This window comes from Stenella coeruleoalba (genome assembly GCF_951394435.1).
Source record: "Stenella coeruleoalba genome assembly, chromosome: 16".
Classification (NCBI taxonomy): domain Eukaryota; kingdom Metazoa; phylum Chordata; class Mammalia; order Artiodactyla; family Delphinidae; genus Stenella; species Stenella coeruleoalba.
In genome coordinates, this window is record NC_137162.1 from 72,475,174 (window position 1) to 72,498,345 (window position 23,172).

General features: G+C 41.7%; 1 protein-coding gene across 8 annotated transcripts in view; it reads left to right on the top strand.

Annotated features, from left to right (window-relative positions):
• The window catches only part of FAM13C (family with sequence similarity 13 member C), a 144,844-nt gene that overhangs the window by 2,761 nt on the left and 118,911 nt on the right, over positions 1–23,172 (top strand). For 2 of the 8 annotated variants that reach the window (XM_079901070.1, XM_079901071.1), the window contains exons 1-3: positions 5,996–6,150; positions 12,579–12,635; positions 16,089–16,284. In XM_079901070.1, coding sequence (XP_079757196.1) covers positions 6,089–6,150; positions 12,579–12,635; positions 16,089–16,284 — 315 coding nt within the window. In that variant the 5' untranslated portion in view covers positions 5,996–6,088. The other 6 variants (XM_079901072.1, XM_079901073.1, XM_079901074.1 and 3 more) reach the window with 6 other exon arrangements.

Sequence of the window (23,172 nt, forward strand, 5' to 3'; positions counted from 1 at the left end):
TCAGGCAAGAGCTCTCTCTTTGCACGGGGAAGCCTGCTCACTCCCAAGGCTGCGGGCAGGAAGCTCCGAGGCGCTGTGTGCCTACCAGCGGGGCAGGCCTCTGCTGACTTCCTGGCATTGTTAGGGTGCTGGCTGCTTGCCGCAGGAGCCTGCAGAAGGGGATTTCTCAGAATGGAATGTTCTTCCAGGGATGTGTGGGTATTTACATCAAAGAAATGTAAAGTGAGCACAGAGCCAGTCTGGAGGGAGCTCATTTCATTTTTAAGAGCAGCCCATCTGCATTTAGTAAAGTTTTCATTTTTATTGTTCTTAAAAAAAAAAAACCCCTATATAAACACTGTGCCATTATGAGAAATAGAAAGAAAATATCATCTTTTAAACCTACTACCCAAGCACAGCAGTTTGTTCATCCTGTTCCAAACTTTGTTTATGTATTCTTATTTATTGTAATAATAAAAATTGATGACAACATTTATGGACTTTTTTCTGTCATTTTCAGTTACGTCATTTAGTCTCCATTAAAATCCATGAGATAGGTCATTATTACCTCCAATTTTACAGTTGAGAAAACTGAGGCGTGGAGTGGTTGTCCAAGTTCAAACTACTAGTAACTGGTGGGTCTTGAACCCTGGCAACTCTAGAGATTTCTTTCTTGACCACTATATTATTGCTTTATATTTTGCGTATAGCCAAGTCCATACATTAGAATTAATTTATCTTCAATTATAATAAAGACTATTAAGCCTGAAATTCAGATGTTGATTTTAAGAGTACTGATAGAAAAAGTAAAACATTGAAACTTTTAACATTTAAGTGAATTAACCATATTAAATCTAGCATCTTTATTCCCCCCTTATTCTACTTATATTGTATAAAATAGGGTTGTGCATAAAATATATACTATATATTATATGTGTATACATACATTCATAATTACTCTAAAAACATGATGACAGGGACAGTGTCTGGCTTGTTCATAGCTATGGAATAGTGACAACCATGTGGCATCATTTGTTCAATTAATAATTATACCAGTTAATCTGTTTTGCATTTTTTTTCCCCTGATACACTCTGGAACTTTTTCCTCAAAATTCCCAGTTCAACATGATGTTAATAGATAACATTGAACAAAAAACTGGTCTTCATTGAGTTTGAGAAATGTTGGTTGAAAAACAAAATACTGCCTAATATGCATTGTGAAGTTATAATATACATCCTTTTAAAAACTTATTTCTGATCATGTAACTCTCTTTTTTTCTTTTCTTTTCTTAGACCATCTGGGAGACTAGAATTCCACTGAGGACACTTTGGGAAACACTGATCTACAACTTACTTCTAGAACTCCAGGACTGTAGGTTTTCTGCTTCTCTTTTTAAACTCATCTTGAACTCCTATTTAGTCAATTAGTGTTTCCAAAATAACCGGATGTTGTATGATTAGTCACCAGTATTTTCCTATTCCAAGTTGAATAATACAAAATATCAGAACAAAACAAAGCCCCAGACACTATAAAGATAAACTTTAAACCTGATTTAAAATGAAAACAAATAATGTTAGAAGAATTGGTTAAAAATAAGAATTAAAATGGTTGAGTTTTTTGCATGCTGCGAAAAACAAGTATTTTTTTTTTCTGGGACATTTTTGTATTTGTTTTAACCATAATCAACTATATCAAAAAATGGTTTCATTGAATGAGAATACTACCTAAAAGCTAATTTTAGTCCATAATATTCATGGAGCTGCTGAAAATCCTTATTTCTTATCCGTGGACATTATTGAATACCTGCACTTATTTTATACAGTTGTTATTTCACGTTATTTTTGAAGGGCCCACATTACTTCATACACTTGTCCAAGTCCTGTCTCAAAGTTGAGAGCATTATATTTTTCCATTCCAAATAGATCACTAGGAATACTTAAATGAGAAAAGTATGATCTTTCTCTGCATTAGAACATTTGGAATCAGCACCATAGACAATGAGTAAAAGAGGTTTCTGAAAACTGGCAACCTTTGAATTTTTAGAGCTAAGAATGCTGAATATAAACTTACCTTTTTTGGTCTCAATAAAACAGAAAGAATAAACCTTGTTTTGTAATTTTTAAATAATGTGTACACATACATAGTGTACATAGAAGAGGCCACGTCTGACACTCTTGAACATAACTCATATGAGGCAGTAGGTGGCTTAGGAATGTATTCACACTATATATTAAATCATTCAAGGGCTGAATACTTCTAAAGTTATTTCAGTCCATAGAGTTCAAATCTGAGACCGTATAGACATACCTCATTTTATTGTGCTTCCCTTTATTACTCTTTGCAGACACTGTGTTTTTTTGTTTTGTTTTGTTTTGTATTTTTGCGGTACGCGGGTCTCTTACTGTTGTGGCCTCTCCCGTTGCGGAGCACAGGCTCCGGACGCGCAGGCTCAGAGGCCATGGCTCACGGGCCCAGCCGCTCCACGGTATGTGGGATCTTCCCGGAGCGGGGCACGAACCCGTGTCCCCTGCATCAGCAGGCGGACTCTCAACCACTGCGCCACCGGGGAAGCCCAGACACTGCGTTTTTTTTTAACAAATTGAAGGTTTGTGGCAACCCTGTGTCAAGTAAATCTTTTGGCACCATTTTTCCAACAGTATTTGTTCATCTTGTGACTCTGTCACATTTTGATAGTTCTCACAATATGTCAAACTTTTTCATTATTATTATATTTGTTATGGTGATCCATGATTAGTGCTCTTTGATGTTACTATTGTAATTGTTCTGGGGCACCACGAATTGCACCCATAGAAGATGATGAACTTAATTGATAAATGTTCTGTGTGTTCTGACTGCTCCACCAGTTGACCATTCCCTGTCTCTCTCCCTTTCCTTGGGTCTCCCTATTCCCTGAGACACAACAGCATTGAAATTAGTCCAGCTAATAACTGTACAATTGCCTCCAAGTGTTCAAGTGAAAGGAAGAATTGCACATCTCTCACTAGCATCAAAAGCTAGAAATGATTAAACTTAGTGAGGAGGACATGTGACAGCTATAGGCCTCTTGTGCCAAACAGCCAAGCTGTGAATTCAAAGGCGATGTTCCTGTAGGAAATGAAAACACAGCATCCATTCTTCAGCCCATGAATCGAGGAGTACTTCAGACTTTCAAGCCTTGCTGTCTAAGAAATAGATCTCGTAAGGCTGTAGCTGCCCTAGGTTGTGATTCCTCTGACGGATCTGGGCGAAGTAAATTGAAAACCTTCTGGAAAGGATTCACCATTCTAGATGCCATTAAGAACATTGGTGATTCGTGGGAAGAGGTCAAAATACCAACATTAACAGCAGGTTGGATGAAGTTGATTCCAACCTTCACGGATGACTTTGAGGGGTTCAAGACTTCAGGTGGTGAGTCAGTAACTGAAAATATGGTGGAAATAGCAAGGGAACTAGAATTAGAAGTGAGCCTGAAGATGTGACTGAACTGCTGCAATCTCATGATAAACCTTTAACGAAAGAGTTGCTTCTTATGGTTAATAAAGACAGTGGTTTCTTGAGATGTAATCTACTCCTGGTGAAGATGCTGTGAAGATTATTGGAATGGCAGCAAAAGATTTAGAATACTACACACACTTGGTTGAGAAAACAGTGGCAGGGTTTGAGAGGACGGACTCCAATTTCAAGTTCTGTTGTGGGGAAAATGCTATCAAACAGCATTGCATGCTCCAGAGAAATCATTCTTGAAATGGAAGCTTAAATTGATGTGGCAGACTTCCTTGTCTTATTTTAAGAAATGACCACAGCCTCCCACCCTTCAGCAACCACCACCCTGACCAGTCGGCAGCCACCAACATCGGGGCAAGACCCTCCCCCCGCCAGCAAAAAGATTACAACCTGCTAAAAGCTCAGGTGATGGTTAGCATTTTTTAGGAATGAAGTATTTTTAAATTAAGATATGTACATTGTTTTTTCAGACATAATGCTATTGCACACTTAGTAGACTACAGTATAGTGTAAACATAACTTTTTTTTTTTGTGGTACGCGGGTCTGTCACTGTTGTGGCCTCTCCCGTTGCGGAGCACAGGCTCCGGATGCGCAGGCTCAGTGGCCATGGCTCACGGGCCCAGCCGCTCCGCGGCATGTGGGATCTTCCCGGACCTGGGCACGAACCCGTGTCCCCTGCATTGGCAGGAGAACTCTCAACCACTGCGCCACCAGGGAAGCCCCTAAACATAACTTTTATACATACTGGGAAACCGAAAAATTCGTGTGACGAGCTTTATTGCAACATTTGCTTTATTGTGGTGGTCTGGAAGCAAACCTGTGATATTTCCAGGGAATTCCTGTGTTAGGCTTTTATTCAGCTACTTTTAAAAATATTTAGAGAGAGGAAAGGAAAATTGCAAAGGACCTTAAGGAAACCTGTTGGTCTTTGAAAACTCTATTTTGATTTTTCAGAGTATAACTTTGAAAGTTAAAGATATGACTCTGATACAAATATAGGGGCATATCAGAGATCTGTTAACTTTAATGAGGGGATCCATAAGAGGGGATCTATGAGATGATGATTAATGAGGGGATCTATAAGATGATGATGCTCTTGGTTCCAAGAACGTTTTGAGGATCTGAACATTTGCAGGCATTTAGAAAGAATGTTAGTATAAGATTGTTAGGTTAGATGCAAGATTGGTTAAAGCTGCACAACACAATATAACCATCAATGCTGAGGTTATCTTTTCCTCTGGACAGATTGGACAAAATGTACGATGTTAACACGTAACTCCACCGTGTCAGGAATCGAACTTACGAGTGAATAGCATGTCAAACACAAGTCCATTTTTTTTTTAGAGAATTAAGCAGTCCTTGGGTGGACCTGTGAAAAATGTCTCGTGACACTGAAAGGTCTCGCTCTTTCCCCTTAGTACCAAGTTTTGAGTAATTTTTCTGATAACCTGAAAATGAAATTTTGAAATTTTTTGCTATCGTTTAACTCACCGTCTGATATAATTTTGACCAAAAACCATCTCAGCTGCTTCTGGGAGTGGAGAAGTTAAAAGAAGGGAATGGGGAATCTTCTTAATTCGAAATTCAAAATAAGCATCTTTCCCAGGTGACTGTTCACTCTATATCAAGGTCAACGGGCAGGAGAAATTAACGATGGAAAGAGTTCAGGACAAACATCTCCAGGGTAACGAAGCAAGTAGGGGCTAACAGCCTTCCCCTCCCCCAGCAAGGCTGCCTTTATTTAAAGGCGGTAGCGTGGGTGCATTTGCTCTCTCATCTTTTGTAAAGGTGGTTGGGAGTGGAGCTCGGGCGGGCTGCTCTTGCAGAGGAAACCCCATCTCGCTCACGGTCCCCCCACCCAGTCACCAGCTAATGCCTGGAACAAATTCTTCACCCGCCCTGCGTGGGCTCATTCACAGCTCTGCAGTCCGGGGCTGGGCGCTTCCTCTTCGGGACTGAAATAACAGAGTGCAGACAGATCTGGTGTGATGCAGCTAGCCCTCTTTCAGAGGCTTTTCTTTTTCCTGGGCAATAAACACACACCCACACATCCACACCCCCAAAACAGCAGCTATGTTTCCCTCCCCCTTCTCGTTCCCTTCCAGCTTTTTCTGAACGGTTTCTGAATCTCTGCGAGCCTCCATCCCTAGAGGGAGGTAGCTCTGTAAAACTGGTAGGAGACGTCTGGAAGAAAGCAAGTCGCCCGCGGATTTCAGCACCTAGGCAGAAACAGTCAGGCTTTCCCGGGGGTGGCGGGTACCGGGAGGCCCGGATTAAACTCGGCGCTCGGCTGGCGAGATTGGGGTCGTGCGGTCACGCTCCAGGTGCTCCTCGAGGGGGTCCCGGGGTCCCGGGGTCCCGGCCCCGCCGCCGCGCCCCGCCCAGCTCTGTCCCCGCAGCCTCGCGGGCTGCCGGGCTTTGTGGTTCGCCCGTGCGGCCGGGCCCCTGCTGGGGGTGTCGTTACGAGCATGTGCAGACAGCAGCCCAAGGTAGAGCGAGTGTGCCGGGGAGCCCTGAGACTTGCCTTGCAATGCCATGTTTGTGTATGTGCTCTAACTCCCGGAGAGCAATCAGGGAGACGGCTCCCCGGCCGGACTTGGCTGATGTTTTCTTGTTTCTGTTTCAGCCTTCAGGATAATTCCTTCAGCAGCACCGCTGTAACAGAGTAAGTGCTTTTCGTCACTAAAATAAGATTTGCATGCCTTTCTCAGGAAGCAACTATCGGGAAGGTATCCTCTACCGTTTCCAGCCGCTCTGGGTACTAGATGCATTGTCTCCTGTAATCTGGGGTTGTGAAGACCGCGAGATGTGGGGACCGATGGGGCCCAGAAATCTTTACAGGTTGAAATCAGTCTTTTAGCAACTACGGGAGAGTGATTAAAACAAACTGATGGCCTGCGGGAGCTCAGTGCTCCAAAATACGTGTTCTTGGAGTTCAGATTTTTTAAAAAAATAAATCTCTCTGACATGTCAGTAGGAAAGCTTTGTTGTATTTTGCCAACGCTGGTGTCTGTTTTCATGGAGCACGCTGTGTACATTTACGGCAAATAGGAGATGGATGTGAAATGAGTTGGATTCCAGCATGTGATAAATAGGCTAAACTTAGTCTCACCCTCTGCTGTGTACAGACTTTTAAGACACAGTAGAGTAAACTTTTCTTGCATGCCCTTTGTCAATTTTGTCTTCTGCCCTCAGAGATCTGGCTATAGGAGGAATGCGTTATCTAGTCTCATGGTTAAAGCTTTCGATTGGGACGACTAACACCGTTCAAACATGGAATGAAGGAGTGAATATTTTACTCAAGGCCAGCATGCATGGTATTTTTTTATTAGATATTTATAGTTTGTGGTTTTAATTCTTGTCATCCCTTCCTTAATATGTTTTTCTAATACTATGTTATATGTTAAAAATTAACAGGTAGTATATTATGCTAATACTATATGTCACTGATATATAATTTACATATATCCATATATGTATGAAATGTCTATATTTTATTTAGTAGTCTTTCTCTAGGCTAACTCATTATGTTTACTTCCGGGACCTTACGATAGAAGTCACTCTAAACATTTTTTCAGGAAAAAGGGGGTATAAGGTTGTATACTCAACTACATTTAAAAACGCTGCATCAAAAAAAGTTTGATACAGAAGTCCCGGTAACTTGGGAGTTATTTGCTAAAGTTCCCTAAAAGGCAAATAAATTATGTGAGTTTCAAGTCACTGTTATGATGACTGGGTGATGAGGGCTGCAGGGCTTCCCGGGCCCTCTTGTTTTTCACATTCCTTTGTTTCTCTGTTTGGATGTGCTGCTCTCAGTGTTGAGCTTTGGGCTCACTTAAGTTTAGTTACTTTTTTTTTAAAAAAAAAGGCCCAGGGTTGATTTTAGAAGATCCAATGTAGAATACTCATTGGGACCTGCTGTGTCCCCTTAATGAGACTGCTTGGTAATGGTGCTACAGCTTTGCTTTTCTAAAAGCCTAAGAGTGGGGAGAGATGCAGGCCAAAGCATGCAGGCCAAAGATGAGGCTGTGACTCCCTGGTTCAGGTGCACAGGTATTGCTTTCCTCCTTGTGCTGTGCTTACAGCACCAGATGCTTTCTGGGCCTGATTCTCAGGACCCCTGTGTGGCTGAATCCCCAGAGTCAGCCATAGGCATCGCAGCTTCAAAATGGAGTCACTTAATTCTAGATTTCACATGGACAGTTTTTTAAAAATGGCTTTATAGTTAAATGCTGGGGAAAGTCTGGTACCTTGTCTTTGGACACTCCCCAAGGAGTTCTGATTGCATAAGGTCCTGTTGTTGTTTTCACAGAAGTGACAGTGATTTATTTTAAAAGGCACTGACTGACAATGGGGATGCCATCTGGCTAATCTAAAAACCTGAGGAGAACATTTGAAGCATACCAAATCTTCATAGGTGTAACAGTACAGACGAGGGTCATTTAAAGCTAGTCATCCTCTAATATAGTATTTTCTCCTCCCCTCAGTAATATGAACCGTTTTCCGTGGTTCTCTGGGCATGACCCTAAAGTCAGCAGGACCAGGATGCACTACACTGAGACAAAGAAGTAGCATGTAATCAGTAAATGTTCACGTCTGGTCTCGGCATGCACAGAGGAGGCGCTTGCCTCTCTTACATGTTTTAGATACGAGAAAACGTCGCCTTTCTCCTATCCCCACCTCACTCCTACTTCCTCCTACCCACATGTACTTATCTTTTTTAGTGCCTGAAATTCTACCTAGAGATGATTTTGTTTTTGGATGAAGAACTCTGGTGGTGACCCTTATTAAAATGGAAATTAAAAAGTCTGTGCCCCTGGGAGGTGGATTCAAATTGTCATTAATACTTTAATATAAATTATGTTAGCAGCTAGTCTAACCTAAGAGGGTTCTGCTTTGCCAGCTGGGGGTCTTATAAGAGTCAAGGTGAAGGGGAATTGGGAGGGACTCAGGGATGTATTTTATGCTTTTCTCAGTTTCTCCCATGCCTGGCCCTGTCTGTGCAGCTCTGGACCAGTTCAATTTCTTTTGCTACCCAAATTCTTCTGAGAGCAGAATGGCCTTGGCCTTGGCCTTCTCTTCTGTATCTGCAGCGCCCTTTCATCTGTTATTTTTCCATGGTCATTTCCTCTGTTGCCCTGGCTAACCTGTTATTTGAAATGAAGCCTGCCCAGCAATGAATTCTGCAACAAATTAGTTATCATGCAAAGCAGTAATTCTCAAAACCACAGTAATTCTCAAAACCAACTGATTATCAGTATCAACTGGGGAAGGGAATGGGGGCTTGTGAAAATCCAGCTTCCCAGGCTTTATTCCCAAGTGGGAACCTAGAAGTGGGTGATTATGTTGGAGTCAGCCCACTTGCTGGTCTGGGTTTTTAAACCTTTAGGTCAGTGTTGAACTGTTCAGAAGCATACTAGTTATGTGGGGAGAGGGCAGAAAAACTCGCATTCCTGGGCTCCACCCCCAGAGAGTTGATCTAGTGGGGCTGCGGGTGGGGATGAGGCTGGAACTTGCTCTTTTTTTTCCATTTTTTAAATTAATTTATTTTTAAAAATTGAAGTATAGTTGATTTACAGTGTTGTGTTAATTTCTGCTGTACAGCAAAGTGATTCAGTTATACACACACACACACACACACACACACACACACACACACACACACATATACACATTCTTTTTTATATTCTTTTCCATTATGGTTTATCCCAGGATATTGCATATAGTGGAACCTGTATTTTAATCAGACACACTTTGAGAAATCCCACAGGATTGCAGGCTATACCCCTGCAACTGTGCCTTCAAGGGACATGGTACTGCAGGGAATAGAAGTCCCCTTCCGGGTACAACTACAGTTTATCTACTCACCAGACTGAGATCTCTCTTCTTATTTACCTCAAGACAAAAAAGAGAACCTCTCATGGGTACTTCTTACTCCACCATTATCCTAAGAAACAAGTCTTTCTCTCTCTTGTGAACCCCTGGGAACGTAGACTGAAGAGACTGTTCAGTGGGCTTAGTGTGGTGGAGCAGAAGTGACACAGGCATCACTGCTTTACGCCTCGGAATCCTGGGAAATTCCTCAGCCCCTGTGTGAAGGTAATTCACACCATTGTCAGGCTTAATTGAGATCATATGAAAGAGAAGGTGAACTATAAAGTACCATCTAACTTTTTCTTGTTTGTGGTTGATAGAGGAAGCAAAAGTCCAAATAGAAGAGTTACGACCCTGAGCATTTCACAAAGAAATGAGGGCAAGGACAAATTATCCATGTATTGTCTGGGCAACAACAAATTAAGAACTCTGGGAACTTAGAATCTAGTTGATGAGAACCTCAAAGGAAGTCAGTTAATAGAGGTGTCTTCACATTTTTTACTGTGAACAACAATAAACACATTTTATGTTGCAGTCCAGCACAAATGTATAGATATGGTTTATTTAAACAAGTTTCGTGAAATAACACTTAACCCTCACTATACTGACATTTTCTATTCTGTTTCTCTACCAATAGTAACAACAAAATGCCGGTAGCTGCTCTCTAATATCAGGACCTCCTAATAGGTCACAATTTATAGTTTGAAAAAGTTTGTACTAGAAGATGCCTGGTTTTGATAATTTACAAAGAACATCATTAAAGGGTTGGTCTTTAAATTCTTTTATTGGAATAACATGTAGGAAGAGAATCTCATGCCCAAGACCAGTTGGACACTTGATCTGAGTTGATTTTTTTTCCAGGAGTAGGAATATTTGGATATGGGTTCCCAGTGTGGAATCCAGTTTTATAATTGGGCCAGTATTGTGCCTTTGCCGGGGGCTCCTGGGTGAGGAATCAGTAGAACAATCAGAAAGACGTTAATTGAGTAGAGCTTGATGGTCTTCATCAAAGCAAATGGAAATTGAACTAAAAGAGCTTGCATATGTGTGCCACGGAAGCCACAAGGAGATCTATTTCATCGCTATGTCTGCAAGCTAGGAATTGTGTTTTCTTGAGTGATGACTGGAGTTGTTCAGTAGTCCTTAAAATCGGATCAGCTAATTAGGTCTGGCTTCAGATTTCAGAAAGCATCTGCAACTTTGTATGTTCTGGTGCCGATTTCTTATCTTTAACTAATTGTACTTTGGGAAGAAAAATTAATAAATCAAATGAGGAGGAGAAAAAATAGTTCTTGCCAAATTCCCAAACAATAGGTATTGTTGAGCTGTAAGGTTGAAACTCTGTTTGAACCCTAGTTCTTTGGAAGCAACAATTCTAGATTTCTGTTCTTCATTGGCTTTTCTACTTAGCTAGGTTGTTTTTATTGGGAAACATTTTTATTCATTATACAGCTCCGACGATCTATTACAGTAAATGCCTCTAATGGAGGAGAACAAGACAACGTTTAGGAATTTAATTGTTGTTTTCCATGAGATGGACAAAGTGGGTTATTGAGAGTCAAAAAAAAAAAAAAATGGGAAAGCAAGGAAATTGAGTTCATTTTGTTAAGGAGAGCATTTTGTTAAGTCGATGCATTTTTTTTCCCCAGCTGCCAGCAGGTAAAGAGGGTTAGAGTCTGTTAGGTTAGAGCCTTTGTTTAATTCATTACAAAACCATAATTTAAAAGGGATAGTAAGGGAAGAGGACTGAAGCTTTCATCAGTTTGTTTTGTGGGTAAATTATACACCACTGCTGGTAAGGAATATTTTAAATTTCTAAAAGATTTCATGTAGTATAAATACTGTATTATGGTTATATCTATGTATGTAGATATTTATTTATTTATGTCTACTCATTACATTGGGACTCTGTCAGAGCAGGGTCTAGGTCTTTCTCAACTTTCTGTCCTTTAGCAGTAGTGCTACTCAAAGTGTTGTTCACAAATTGTAACTTGTCTGAGACAAGAACAGTACAGAAATAGGGAGTATGCCTTTAATAACTTTTATAGGAATTTGATATTCCTGCGACCTTTTTACCAAATTATCTCTCCACAGTGGATTGGAAATAGAAAACCAACTGGTCAATCGTGAATCCCAAAAAGTTTGAGAAGCACAGCTCCAATGCCTAAGGCAGTACTTGGAAGGCAGCAAGTGCTCAATAAATGCTTGTTCAATTATTCCAGGGAACAGACTTGCTGAGGGGCCTGAGTTAATGATTTGATTCAAGTATTTATTGAGTGTCTACTCTGGGGTAACATTGTAGGCACTGTGGCAGTGTATCTAGAAAAAGAAATGATGGTTATTTCTTTTCATGGAATTAACAGCTAATTTAAAAGATCTCAGAGGTACAAAGGAATTACATAACAGTGCTAGGCAAGATCTAGTTGGTTACTAAAACCTCAGAATGAAGAGTAAACCGTTCTGTACTAAGGTTAAACTGGGAACATGGCACGTGGGTGAATGTGGCGAGGAAAGTTCACAGGGCTTGTGAGGCTGGAGCAGTGAAGGCTGAGTAGGAGTTGAAGATGGAAAAAAGCATTCCAGGCTGGAGTGGTGTGGGGTGAGGCGGAGTGGGAAGGGCTGAGAATAGGAACGAAGGCTCCCTCATACACTAGAGTGAGAGAATGGTCCTCCTCCAGAGGCACTTAGGCAGTGTGGAACACTGGAGAGTTTTGAATATGGAAGAGCCAAGAATTTTTCACGAGGTTATTTCAGAAATTTTGTGAAAAGGAAGGATGTCAAGAAAGTCTGGAGGCCAATGGAGTGAGCCAAAGGGCAGCTGGTGTGGTTTGGGACTGCTTTGAGGCAGAAGAAATGCCAAGAGGCATGTAGCGGAGTCTCTTTTGAGCCAACAGCAATCCACCAGTGTTGGTGTCAGATGTTCCCTCAAGTGCTGTGAACACTTAGGTTCTTGCTAAGATCTTGTTTGCTTAGGTGATGTGGAGTAGTGGACGAAAAAGGAGTGTTACCTCTGGTTCTAAGCGTTTAAGCTCACATGATATGACAACATTGGTATCATTACCTGGTAGACATTGGGGAATTGACGCTGGCTTGAGTGAGAGTGGTAAAGATTTTTCCATTTTTTAGTTTCCTGTGCTAATCGTCAGATAATTTTAGACTGTTGCTGCTTCTGCTGCAGCAGACAGTTGAATCTGATGTGGTTTTATCTCCTCTCTCCAGGTGTGACGAAGACACGGTCTCTCTGCATGAAGATCAGACTGACTGCTCTAGTCTCAGGTAGGACTCACCATTGCTTGGTTCTTAATTATGAAGGACAGAAACCATCTGGGTCTGGTATCTTAAGTCTCTTCTTTGAATTCTAATACTTTGTTCTCATGTTCTGTTTCTTCTAATAGATTATCAGCTGTTGAAGGAAGTTTTGTCTTGTCCACTTTGTATACCCCCCTTAGCACGCAGGACGGTGCCTTTTCTATGGAGAATGCTCAGTAAATGCCTATTGAATTCAACATTGATTAGCACATCTGTTCCCATCATAGACCTTAAGGAAGAGCTTCTAGATTTATTCACCAAACGTGGCATTGAGTGTCTGGATCTTGGTCATCACCAGGTTCACGATATGATGGCAGAACCTTCAGGTTAACCATTTCTTCTACATTTGCTTCACTCAAGCACTTTCACATGCATTTTATTATTTAATCTAAACAACTGAAAGGAAGCTGATGTTTCCCTCCTCATCCTAGATGGAGAAACTGAGGCTCAGAGGGATTATAGCTCATCCAAGGTAACACAGCCGCTATGAGGCAGCATTTGGACACTGGTCTGTGTGACACTTGTTGGGTAACAGACATTTGTTGAAGGCCTTTGTTTCATACATTTTTGTGTGCCAGAAACCAGTGGAGATATGGGATGGAGAAATTCAAACCAATCCCTGCTCCCAGGAATTCAGTTCACTGGAGGAGATAGGCCAGAATATAGATGATGATGCTGCAGTGCATTAAGTGCTGCTTTACTAGCGGGAAACAGAGGATTCACTTAGAGTGACCAAATAGCCCAGTGAGGTTTCTGGGATGGATTCCTGAAGAAAACTCCACATGTCACATGACTCTCTTTTTGGTGGAATATAAGGCCGAAAAACCAAGCAGAGGGAGCAACTTACTGGTAAGCCAACAGAGGGCAGAGAAAATAATTCAACTTGAAGGTATAGCAAGCAGTTCAGGATGGCAGGAACCCTGAGAGCTGAGGATGCCAGGAGTGGTAAGAAATAAAGTTCCAGAGATAAACAAAGACCTGATTACAAAGGGTTTATATACCCTGCTAAGGAGTTTGGAATTTATCCTGGAGGTATTGGGAAGACTAAACATAACCTTCAGGTTTTTCTTTGCAAATAACCACTCGCCCAAGGCCCCAAGTGAGAGTAGCCCCCATTTATTGGATTGTGGTCTTGAGCCAACTTTCTTTGGTAGGCATTTCACAGAGACCGTACTGCCTCTATCACGTAGAGATGCCGGCATCTTCTGGATGAGGGTCACAGAGGTGAGGTGGTGTGGCTCCGGCTGCATTTCTAACAAGTAGGAGGATATTTTGGACTCTTGTTCTTTTCAGAACACCGTGCTCGTTCTCAGTTATGACTGATTCCAGTAAGCGGTGACATAAATTACGTCACCTATATTCTGTTTTGGGGATTTTGAGGAACCAGTAATAGGTTGGAAATGTATTTCTAAAGATGACTTTTCTATTTAGGTTTTATATTTGTGTAATGAGATAAAGATGCTTTTTGCCCCGTTTTTCAAGTCAAGGATGACATTTATAGCTTTTGGGCACCTTGAAACTATGATATGTAAAACAAAATTCAGGTATTATTTTAGGAAGGAGTCTATCAAAAGCGTCGTTTTAGATTTGAAAAGTCATTTTTACTCTTGAGTGCGCTAGAATCCTCCTCGAATGAGGAGCACTTAGGCTATGGTAGAGGCCGCTGTTGCTGCTTCCGTTGCTCACCCAGGAGCATAGGGTGTGCGGATGAGTACTATTTGTCACTAGTGAGGGACGTGCATTTCAAATGAACTAGTGTAGTTCCAACTCATGGTGTGATACTGGTTTCCAAACCCATTAGTGACATACAATTTTTTTTTAATTACAGATCTTAAGGGAGAATATTAACCAGTGTCACTGACATTGTTTTGTTGTTTGTGTTTTCAGTTACTATCATGAAGAATTATTTCACCCGTTGGGTTTTCCTTTACCAGATACTAAGTTTGTCCTGAGGCTTAAGTTTAACTCTTTCACATCATTTTATTTCCACATCTTGTCCAACGACATGCACCCCGGCCATGCTCCAGACATCCTGGCCCAATGTTTTCTCTGCTCTTATCCCAGAGACTAACTGGAGCTCATCTTCCTGATATCAGCTTAGTGAGTTTAATCTTCTATTTGTAAAAAGGCATCCTGAGCAGTCGACATAGAAATCTTTCTTTTGCTGTTCTTGTCTCTTGGCTTTATGTATCCTTGAGCCATGAGGAATTGCTTGCTAGCTGACCTTGCCAAAATCTCTTTTATGGGTACTGCTGGTCAGGGCACAGGAGGGAAAAACACCACCTGGGGGAAGTGGCCAGTCCTACAGAATTGCATGATCTAGTAGTGAATGATTGCTAATGGGTTAAGGACAATCATATTGATCGTATAAAGGGAATGCTCCATCTGGCTATGGTAGTTGCTGAATTCTTAGCAAAATAAGAAAATAAAATGCATCTAGATTTAAGAGGGACAAATGACTTCAAATAAGAGTGTTATTATGTCACTGTTTTTGAGGCAATTGAAGGGGGAGGGCGATGCTGTGTTGAATTTGATTGATGCGTGAAAATGAACACTGCCCTCCCAGCGCTGAGTGTGTGGAGGTAACGCCAGCCAGGTCAGTCTTCTCCAGCCGTTCACACCCTCAGGACCCAGATACTGGGATCTTTGGCTTTGCGTTGAGAGGGTTGTTCAGATAGATGGCTTGGCTGGGTAAAACTTGGCTCTTGTCTTAATTCTATTGAGGTAGTATGTATTCTATTAAAATAGACCCCAGTTAGACTTTTAAATGCGTCTGCAAGTTGTAAGGAGATGGTTAGAGACTTGCCAGTGAGGAGGAAACATCATGCCTTGAACCAGGGACACATGCATGAGAGACTGGGGACCCACCTGACCACTCCAGGTCTGGGTGAATTAGCCCTTTATTTAATCTCTGGGGTTTAGAGTGTTAATCTATAATGTAGGAATGACAGTAGCTAACTGGAATATCTCACATTATTATTGGTGAGAGAAAAACATGACATATGTGAAACTATCTTGAAGTGAAAAATGAAAAACAAGTATGATAGTATGTACAAAGCTACAACTACAGAAAGTATGTATCCACTAGCAAAGATGGGAAGGGAATGTGGTGTGATCTAAAAAGTGACATTCAGTTCTTCTGAAGCAGCCTACACTAAAAAGTTTGCTAGGTACCGTGTAAATGAGCTGCAGTGAGTGTCACCAGCCTCTCTTTCCCAGGGCGGATTATTAGACTTTTTTTGTTTTTGTTTTCAATTTGAAAGCAGTCACTGTTTATTAACTGACCAGATTACAAAAATAATCATGGTAGATACCTTAGTTCATCCTTCTAATAAGCCTGTTGATCTGGTCTTCCCTGTTGCCAGCATGTCCACCTTCTACAAAATGGGTGCTTTCTAAATTGGGTCTTTCCTGTTCTAGAGATGAAGACGATAAAGAAAATTATCCCGATGCCGGGGCTCCGCTAGAGGAGCCCGTGCCGTCCCGCGAGCCGCCGCAGCATGTAGAGCAGCCCGCGAGGCTGGACGTGCTGCGACCCAGCATGGGCAACTTCAAGTCCCGGAAGCCCAAGTCCATCTTCAAGGCCGAGAACGGGAGGAGCCACGGAGAAAGTCAGGTAGCGGGCCCCACCTCCTCAGACCTTGGCCAAGACGGGTGCTCCTCTGGCGAGAGCACCATTCCGGTGACGGTGATGGTCTGAGCACGTTATTTTGCAGGCGGAGATTAGCGTGACTTGCCATCGCGCACCTGCGACCTGGGACGCGTGCGTGCGCCCCTCCCGTGGGTTAATAGAGGAGTGCGCTGGGCAGGCTGCTCGTTTAGCGCCCTTTCAAACTGATACTCTTAAATGCCGGACTTTGACATTGATTTAGGGGAGCTGCTGCGTCCTTTGTGGGGGAGGGTGGAGGAGGATTTCCAATGAGCTTCACTTATCTAGGGTGTGTAACTCTGGCCCCAAACTTGGAGCCTCTTCTCAGCAAATCAGAAGTCCCAGGGTTATACAGAGCCATTCTTCTTAGGTTTCAGTTTAGTGGGTTTGGAAAAACACTCAAGCGTGTATGTGCATGATTGTACGTGTGTGTAGAATCTGGTTCTTTGAGGTAGATAAGTATTTAAGTGTATGAATGAAGCATCTTTCCAACTTGATTCAAGTAATACATTTTATACACAATTATTTATTTTACTTTTCTAGTCGTAGAGGGATGTATCAAAGAATGTGATTTTTAAAACTCTTAAATACCCCTCAAATAATTTATGGTGCTTTTAAAAGAGATGAAACGAATGTAATCCATTTTAATCTTACTAGGAGGTTAATGGTCCCAGCATTAAGATACTTGTAATGCACCTAACACAGTTTTGGGGACATAGGTGCTTCATTAATGTGACCTTTGCTTTTTTTTTAACACCTAACTGTTAACTTTAAAAATAATGTGGGAGGCTCTCAGTGTAATACGTTAATTATCTAATAACTTGAAGTCCAGTCCAACTTTGCAAACGGGCACCAGGTGATCTTCCTGCTAAAACAACTTGGGCTGGGCAGTTTATTTGACCTTGTAATTTTCTTATTTGCCTTGTGTTTTTTATCTCATTTCTTTTTTGGCATTGTGACCTCTTATTTAGTCAGTTAATTTTGCAGTGAGATGAAATGCCGTGAGCATTTATGAAGTTCTGTTGTAATTTTCTGAAACTGAGTTGAATTGTAGAGAGAGGTTAAGTGTGAAATATCATTTGAGTTATGATTAACTTGAGACCCTGCCTATTACTGAGTGTACCCAACACTTGTTTGATTAGAGAGTCTGGTGCTGGGGAGGACACAGGTACCCAAAGGGCTGCCTGCAGAGTCTGACTGGGTCTGGAGAGACTCTGACCTTGAATCTCCTACTAAAGGTCACCTGTGACATTGTGGACTTTGGGTGACCAGCCGTCTCTCCTAGAATGCCCTCTTTCTTGTCATCCTTTAGTCTGGCCTCAGAGAAATTACGCAGTCGTCACTTGTAATAAGGTGCTAATGGGGCATGTGATTTCCAACACGTTGCTCATGCACAGGAAGATTCCAGGAGAGTGAGGTGCTTGTACAGTCTTTGCAGATAATACAGCATTGGAATCCAAGACTGCACGTAAAATTTCCAGTTCATTCCAAACATCCCAGTGTACACAATGAGATTGTTTTCCCCGTAATGACTAAGAGAACTTCGATAATATCATTTTAGGTCTTCCATATTTTGGAGAAATTTGAAACAGATTTCATTCTTCCCATTTTCTTTGGAGAGATATAATTGACAGTGGTTGAGTACTGATCAAGAACTGAGCATCTAGGGCTTCCCTGGTGACACAGTGGTTGGGAGTCCGCCTGCCGGTGCAGGGGACACGGGTTTGTGCCCCGGTCCGGGAGGATCCCACATCCTGCGGAGCTGCTAGGCCCGTGAGCCATGGCCGCTGGGCCTGTGCGTCCGGAGCCTGTGCTCTGGCGGGAGAGGCCACAGCGGTGAGAGGCCCGCGTACCGCAAAAAACAAAACAAAACAAAACAAAAAAGAACTGAGCATCTATAAATAATATTATTAATAAAGTCAGCTGACACTTATTTAAGCATTTACTGTGCTCCAGGTATGTACCATGTTTACGACAATCCCATGGAATGGTTATTATTATCTTTTTGTACAAATGGGAAAACGAAGGCTCAGAGGGATTACATAACCTCTTTAGTCAGATTTGGAAGAACTTGAGTGGAATGTCTTTTACATAAAAGCACGATATTTCTAACAAGAGGTACCCAGAACTTCCAAGTATGATTCTGGTGATTTACTTACCCCTTTTTATACAAAACCTTTTATTTCACTCTGGAATTTTTTTCCTTTGGTCATATATTGTGTTGCTAAGCAGTAATTAGTTATTGAGAAAAGATTACTTTGGAGAGAATTTTATAAGTATGTTTTTCTTCTCTGCCTTAAAGCTTTGTGATGTTGGTCACATAAGCTAGACAAACATTGTTTGAGTGAATGTTAGCTCCACTAGGACTTAGGTTCCTTGAGGTCAGTGAGTCAGTCTTTCTTGTCCACCTTTGGATCTCCGACACTCAGTCACTCAGTATTATTCAGCGAATGACTCAAAACTGTTTATATATATATATATATATATATATATATACACACACACACACACACACACACACACACACACACACGTATACAATTACATATATAAATATTTTGTAAAATGGTACATACATATATTTCCGTAAAATGGAAGCATTATATCTTTATTCAGTTATAAAAAGTCACATTTCAAAAGAGCATATAGAGAGATTGGTTCAAGATGGCAGAGTAGAAGGACGTGCTCTCACTCCCTCTTTCGAGAACACTGGAATCACAGCTGCTGAACAGTCATCGACAGGAAGACACTGGAACTCACCAAAAAGATACCCTACATCCAAAGACAAAGGAGAAGCTACAGTGACATGGTAGGAGGGACACAATCACAATAAAATCAAATTCCGTAACTGCTGGATGGGTGACTCACAAACTGGAGAACACATACCACAGAAGTCCACCCACTGGAGTGAAGGTTCTCAGCCCCATGTCAGGCTTCGAAACCTGGGGGTCCAGCAACGGGAGGAGGAATTCCTAGAGAATCAGACTTTGAAAGCTAGCGTGATTTGATTGCAGGACATTGACAGGACTGGGGGAAACAGAGACTCCACTCCTGGAGGGCACACACAAAGTAGTGTGCGCATTGGGACTCAGGGGAAGGAGCAGTGACCCCATAGGAGACAGAACCAGACCTACCTGCTAGTTTTGGGGGGTCTCCTGCCAGGGGGGAGGGGGGCGTGGCTGTGCCTCACTGTGAGGACAGGGACACTGCCAGCAGAAGTTCTGGGAAGTACTCCTTGGCATGAGCCCTCCCATAGTCCGTCATTAGCCCCACCAAAGAGCCAGGGTACGCTCCAGTGTTGGGTCGCCTCAGACCAAACACCCAACAGGGAGGGAACCCAGCCCCACCCATCAGCAGACAAGCATATTGAAGCTTTACTGAGCTCTGCCCATCAGAGCAACAGCCGGCTCTTCCCACCACCAGTTCCTCCCATCAGGAAACTTGCACAAGCCTCTTAGATAGCCTCATCTACCAGAAGGTAGACAGCAGAAGCAAGAAGAACTATAATCCTGCAGCCTGTGGAACAAAATCCACATTCACAGATAGATAGACAAGATGAAAAGACAGAGGGCTATGTACCAGATGAAGGAACAAGATAAAACCCCAGAAAAACAACTAAATGAAATGGAGATGGGCAATCTTCCAGAAGAAGAATTCAGAATAATGATAGTGAAGATGATCCAGGACCTTGGAAAAATAATGGAGGCAGAGATCGAGAAGATACAAGAAATGTTTAACAAAGATCTAGAAGAATTAAAGAACAAACAAACAGAGATGAACAACACAATAACTGATGTGAAAACTACCCTAGAAGGAATCAGTAGCAGAATAACAGGCAGAAGAATGGATAAGTGACCTGGAAGACAGAATGGTGGAATTCACTTCTGTGGAACAGAATAAAGAAAAAAGAATGAAAAGAAATGAAGACAGCCTAAGAGACCTCTGGGACAACATTAAACGCAACAACATTTGCGTTATAGGGGTCCCAGAAGAAGACAGAGAGAAAGGACCCAAGAAAATATATGAAGACATTATAGTCGAAAACTTACCTAACATGGGAAAGGAAATAGCCACCCAAGTCCAGGAAGCGCAGAGAGTCCCATACAGGATAAACCCAAGGAGAAACACGCCGAGACACATAGTAATCAAATTTGCAAAAATTAAAGACAAAGAAAAATTATTGAAAGCAGCAAGGGAAAAATGACAGATAACATACAAGGGAACTCCTATAAGGTTAACAGCTGATTTCTCAGCAGAAACTCTACAAGTCAGAAGGGTTTGGCAATGATATACTTAAAGTGATGAAACGGAAGAACCTACAACCAAGATTACTCTACCTGGCAAGTATCTCATTCAGATTCGATGGAGAAATCAAAAGCTTTACAGACAAACAACAGGTAAGAGCATTCAGCACCAGCAAACCAGCTCTACAACAAATGCTAAAGGAACTTCTCTAAGTGGGAAACACAAGAGAAGAGAAGGACCTACAAAAACAAACCCAAAACAATTAAGAAAATGGTCATAGGAACATACATATCGATAATTACCTTGAATGTGAATGGATTAAATGCTCCAACCAAAAGACACAGGCTTACTGAATGGATACAAAAACAAGACCCATATATATGCTGTCTACAAGAGACCCACTACAGACCTAGGGACACATACAGACTGAAAGTGCGGAGATGGGAAAAGATATTCCATGCAAATGGAAATCAAAAGAAAGCTGGTGTCGCAATACTCAGATAAAATAGACTTTAAAATAAAGAATGGGCTTCCCTGGTGGCGCGGTGGTTGAGGGTCGGCCTGCCGGTGCAGGCGACGCGGGTTCGCGCCCCGGTCTGGGAGGATCCCGCATGCCGCGGAGCGGCTGGGCCCGTGAGCCGTGGCCACTGGGCCTGCGCGTCCGGAGCCTGTACTCCGCGATGGGAGAGGCCGCGGCAGTGGGAGGCCCGCGTACAGCAAAAAAATAAATAAATAAAATAAAGAATGTTGGGCTTACCTGGTGGCGCAGTGGTTGACAGTCCGCCTGCCAATGCAGGGGACACAGGTTCATGCCCTGGTCTGGGAAGATTCCACATGCCGTGGAGTGGCTGGGCCCGTGAGCCATGGCCGCTCAGCCTGCACGTCCGGAGCCTGTGCTTCGCAATGGGAGAGGCCACAACAGTGAGAGGCCCGTGTACCGCAAAAAAAAAAATAAAAAAAAATAAAAGTTACAAGAGAAAAGGAAGGACACTACATAATGATCAAGGGATCAATCCAAGAAGAAGATATAACAACTATAAATATATATGCACCCAACATAGGAGCACCTCAATACATAAGGCAACTGCTAACAGCTCTAAAAGAGGAAATCGACAGTAACACAATAATAGCGGGGGACTTTAACACCTCACTTACACCAATGGAGATCATCCAGACAGAAAATTAATAAGGAAACACAAGCTTTAAATGACACAAGACCAGATAGATTTAATTGATATTTATGGGAAATTCCATTCAAAAACATCAGATAACACTTTCTTCTCAAGTGTGCATGGAACATTCTCCAGGATAAATCACATCTTGGGTCACAAATCAAGCCTCAGTAACTTTAAGAAAATTGAAATCATATCAAGCGTCTTTTCTGACCTCAATGCTATGAGATTAGAAATCAATTACAGGGAGAAATGTAAAAAACACAAACACATGGAGACTAAACAATACGTTACTAAATAACCAAGAAATCACTGAAGAAATCAAAGAGGAAATCAAAAAATACCTAAAGACAAATGACAATGAAAACACGAGGATCCAAAAACTATGGGATGCAGCAAAAGCAGTTCTAAGAGGGAACTTTATAGCTATACAAGCCGACCTCAAGAAACAAGAAAAATCTCAAAAAAAACAATCTAACGTTACACCTAAAGGAACTAGAGAAAGAAGAACAAACAAAACCCAAAGTTAGCAGAAGGAAAGAAATCATAAAGATCAGAGCAGAAATAAATGAAATAGAAACAAAGAAAACAACAGCAAAGATCAATAAAACTAAAAGCTGTCTTTGAGAAGATAAACAAAATTGATAAACCATTAGCCAGACTCAACAAGAAAAAAGAGGGAGAGGACTCAAATCAATAAAATTAGAAATGAAAAAGGAGAAGTTACAACAGACACCGCAGAAATGTAAAGCATCCTAGGAGACTATTACAAGCAACTCTATACCAATAAAATGGGCAACCTGGAAGAAATGGACAAATTCTTAGAAAGGTATAACCTTCTGAGACTGAATCAGGAAGAAATAGAAAATATGAACAGACCAATCACAAGTAATGAAATTGAAACTGTGATTAAAAATCTTCCAACAAAGAAAAGTCCAGGACCAGATGGCTTCACAGGAGAATTCTGTCAGATATTTAGAGAAGAGCTAACACCCATCCTTCTCAAGCTCTTCCAAAAAATTGCAGAGGAAGGAACACTCCCAAACTCATTCTCTGAGGCCACCATCACCCTGATACGAAAACCAGACAAAGACTACAAAAAAAGAAAATTACAGACCAATATCACTGATGAATATAGAGGCAGAAATCCTCAGCAAAATATTAGCAAACAGAATCCAACAGCACATTAAAAGGCTCATACACCATGATCAAGTGGGATTTATCCCAGGTATGCAAGGATTCTTCAATATATGCAAATCAACCAATGTGATACACCATATTAACAAACTGAAGAGTAAAAACCATATGATCATCTCAGTAGATGCGGAAAAAGCTTTTGACAAAATTCCACACCCATTTATGATAAAAACTCTCCAGAAAGTGGGCATAGAGGGAACCTACCTCAACATAATAAAGGCCATATACAACAAACCCACAG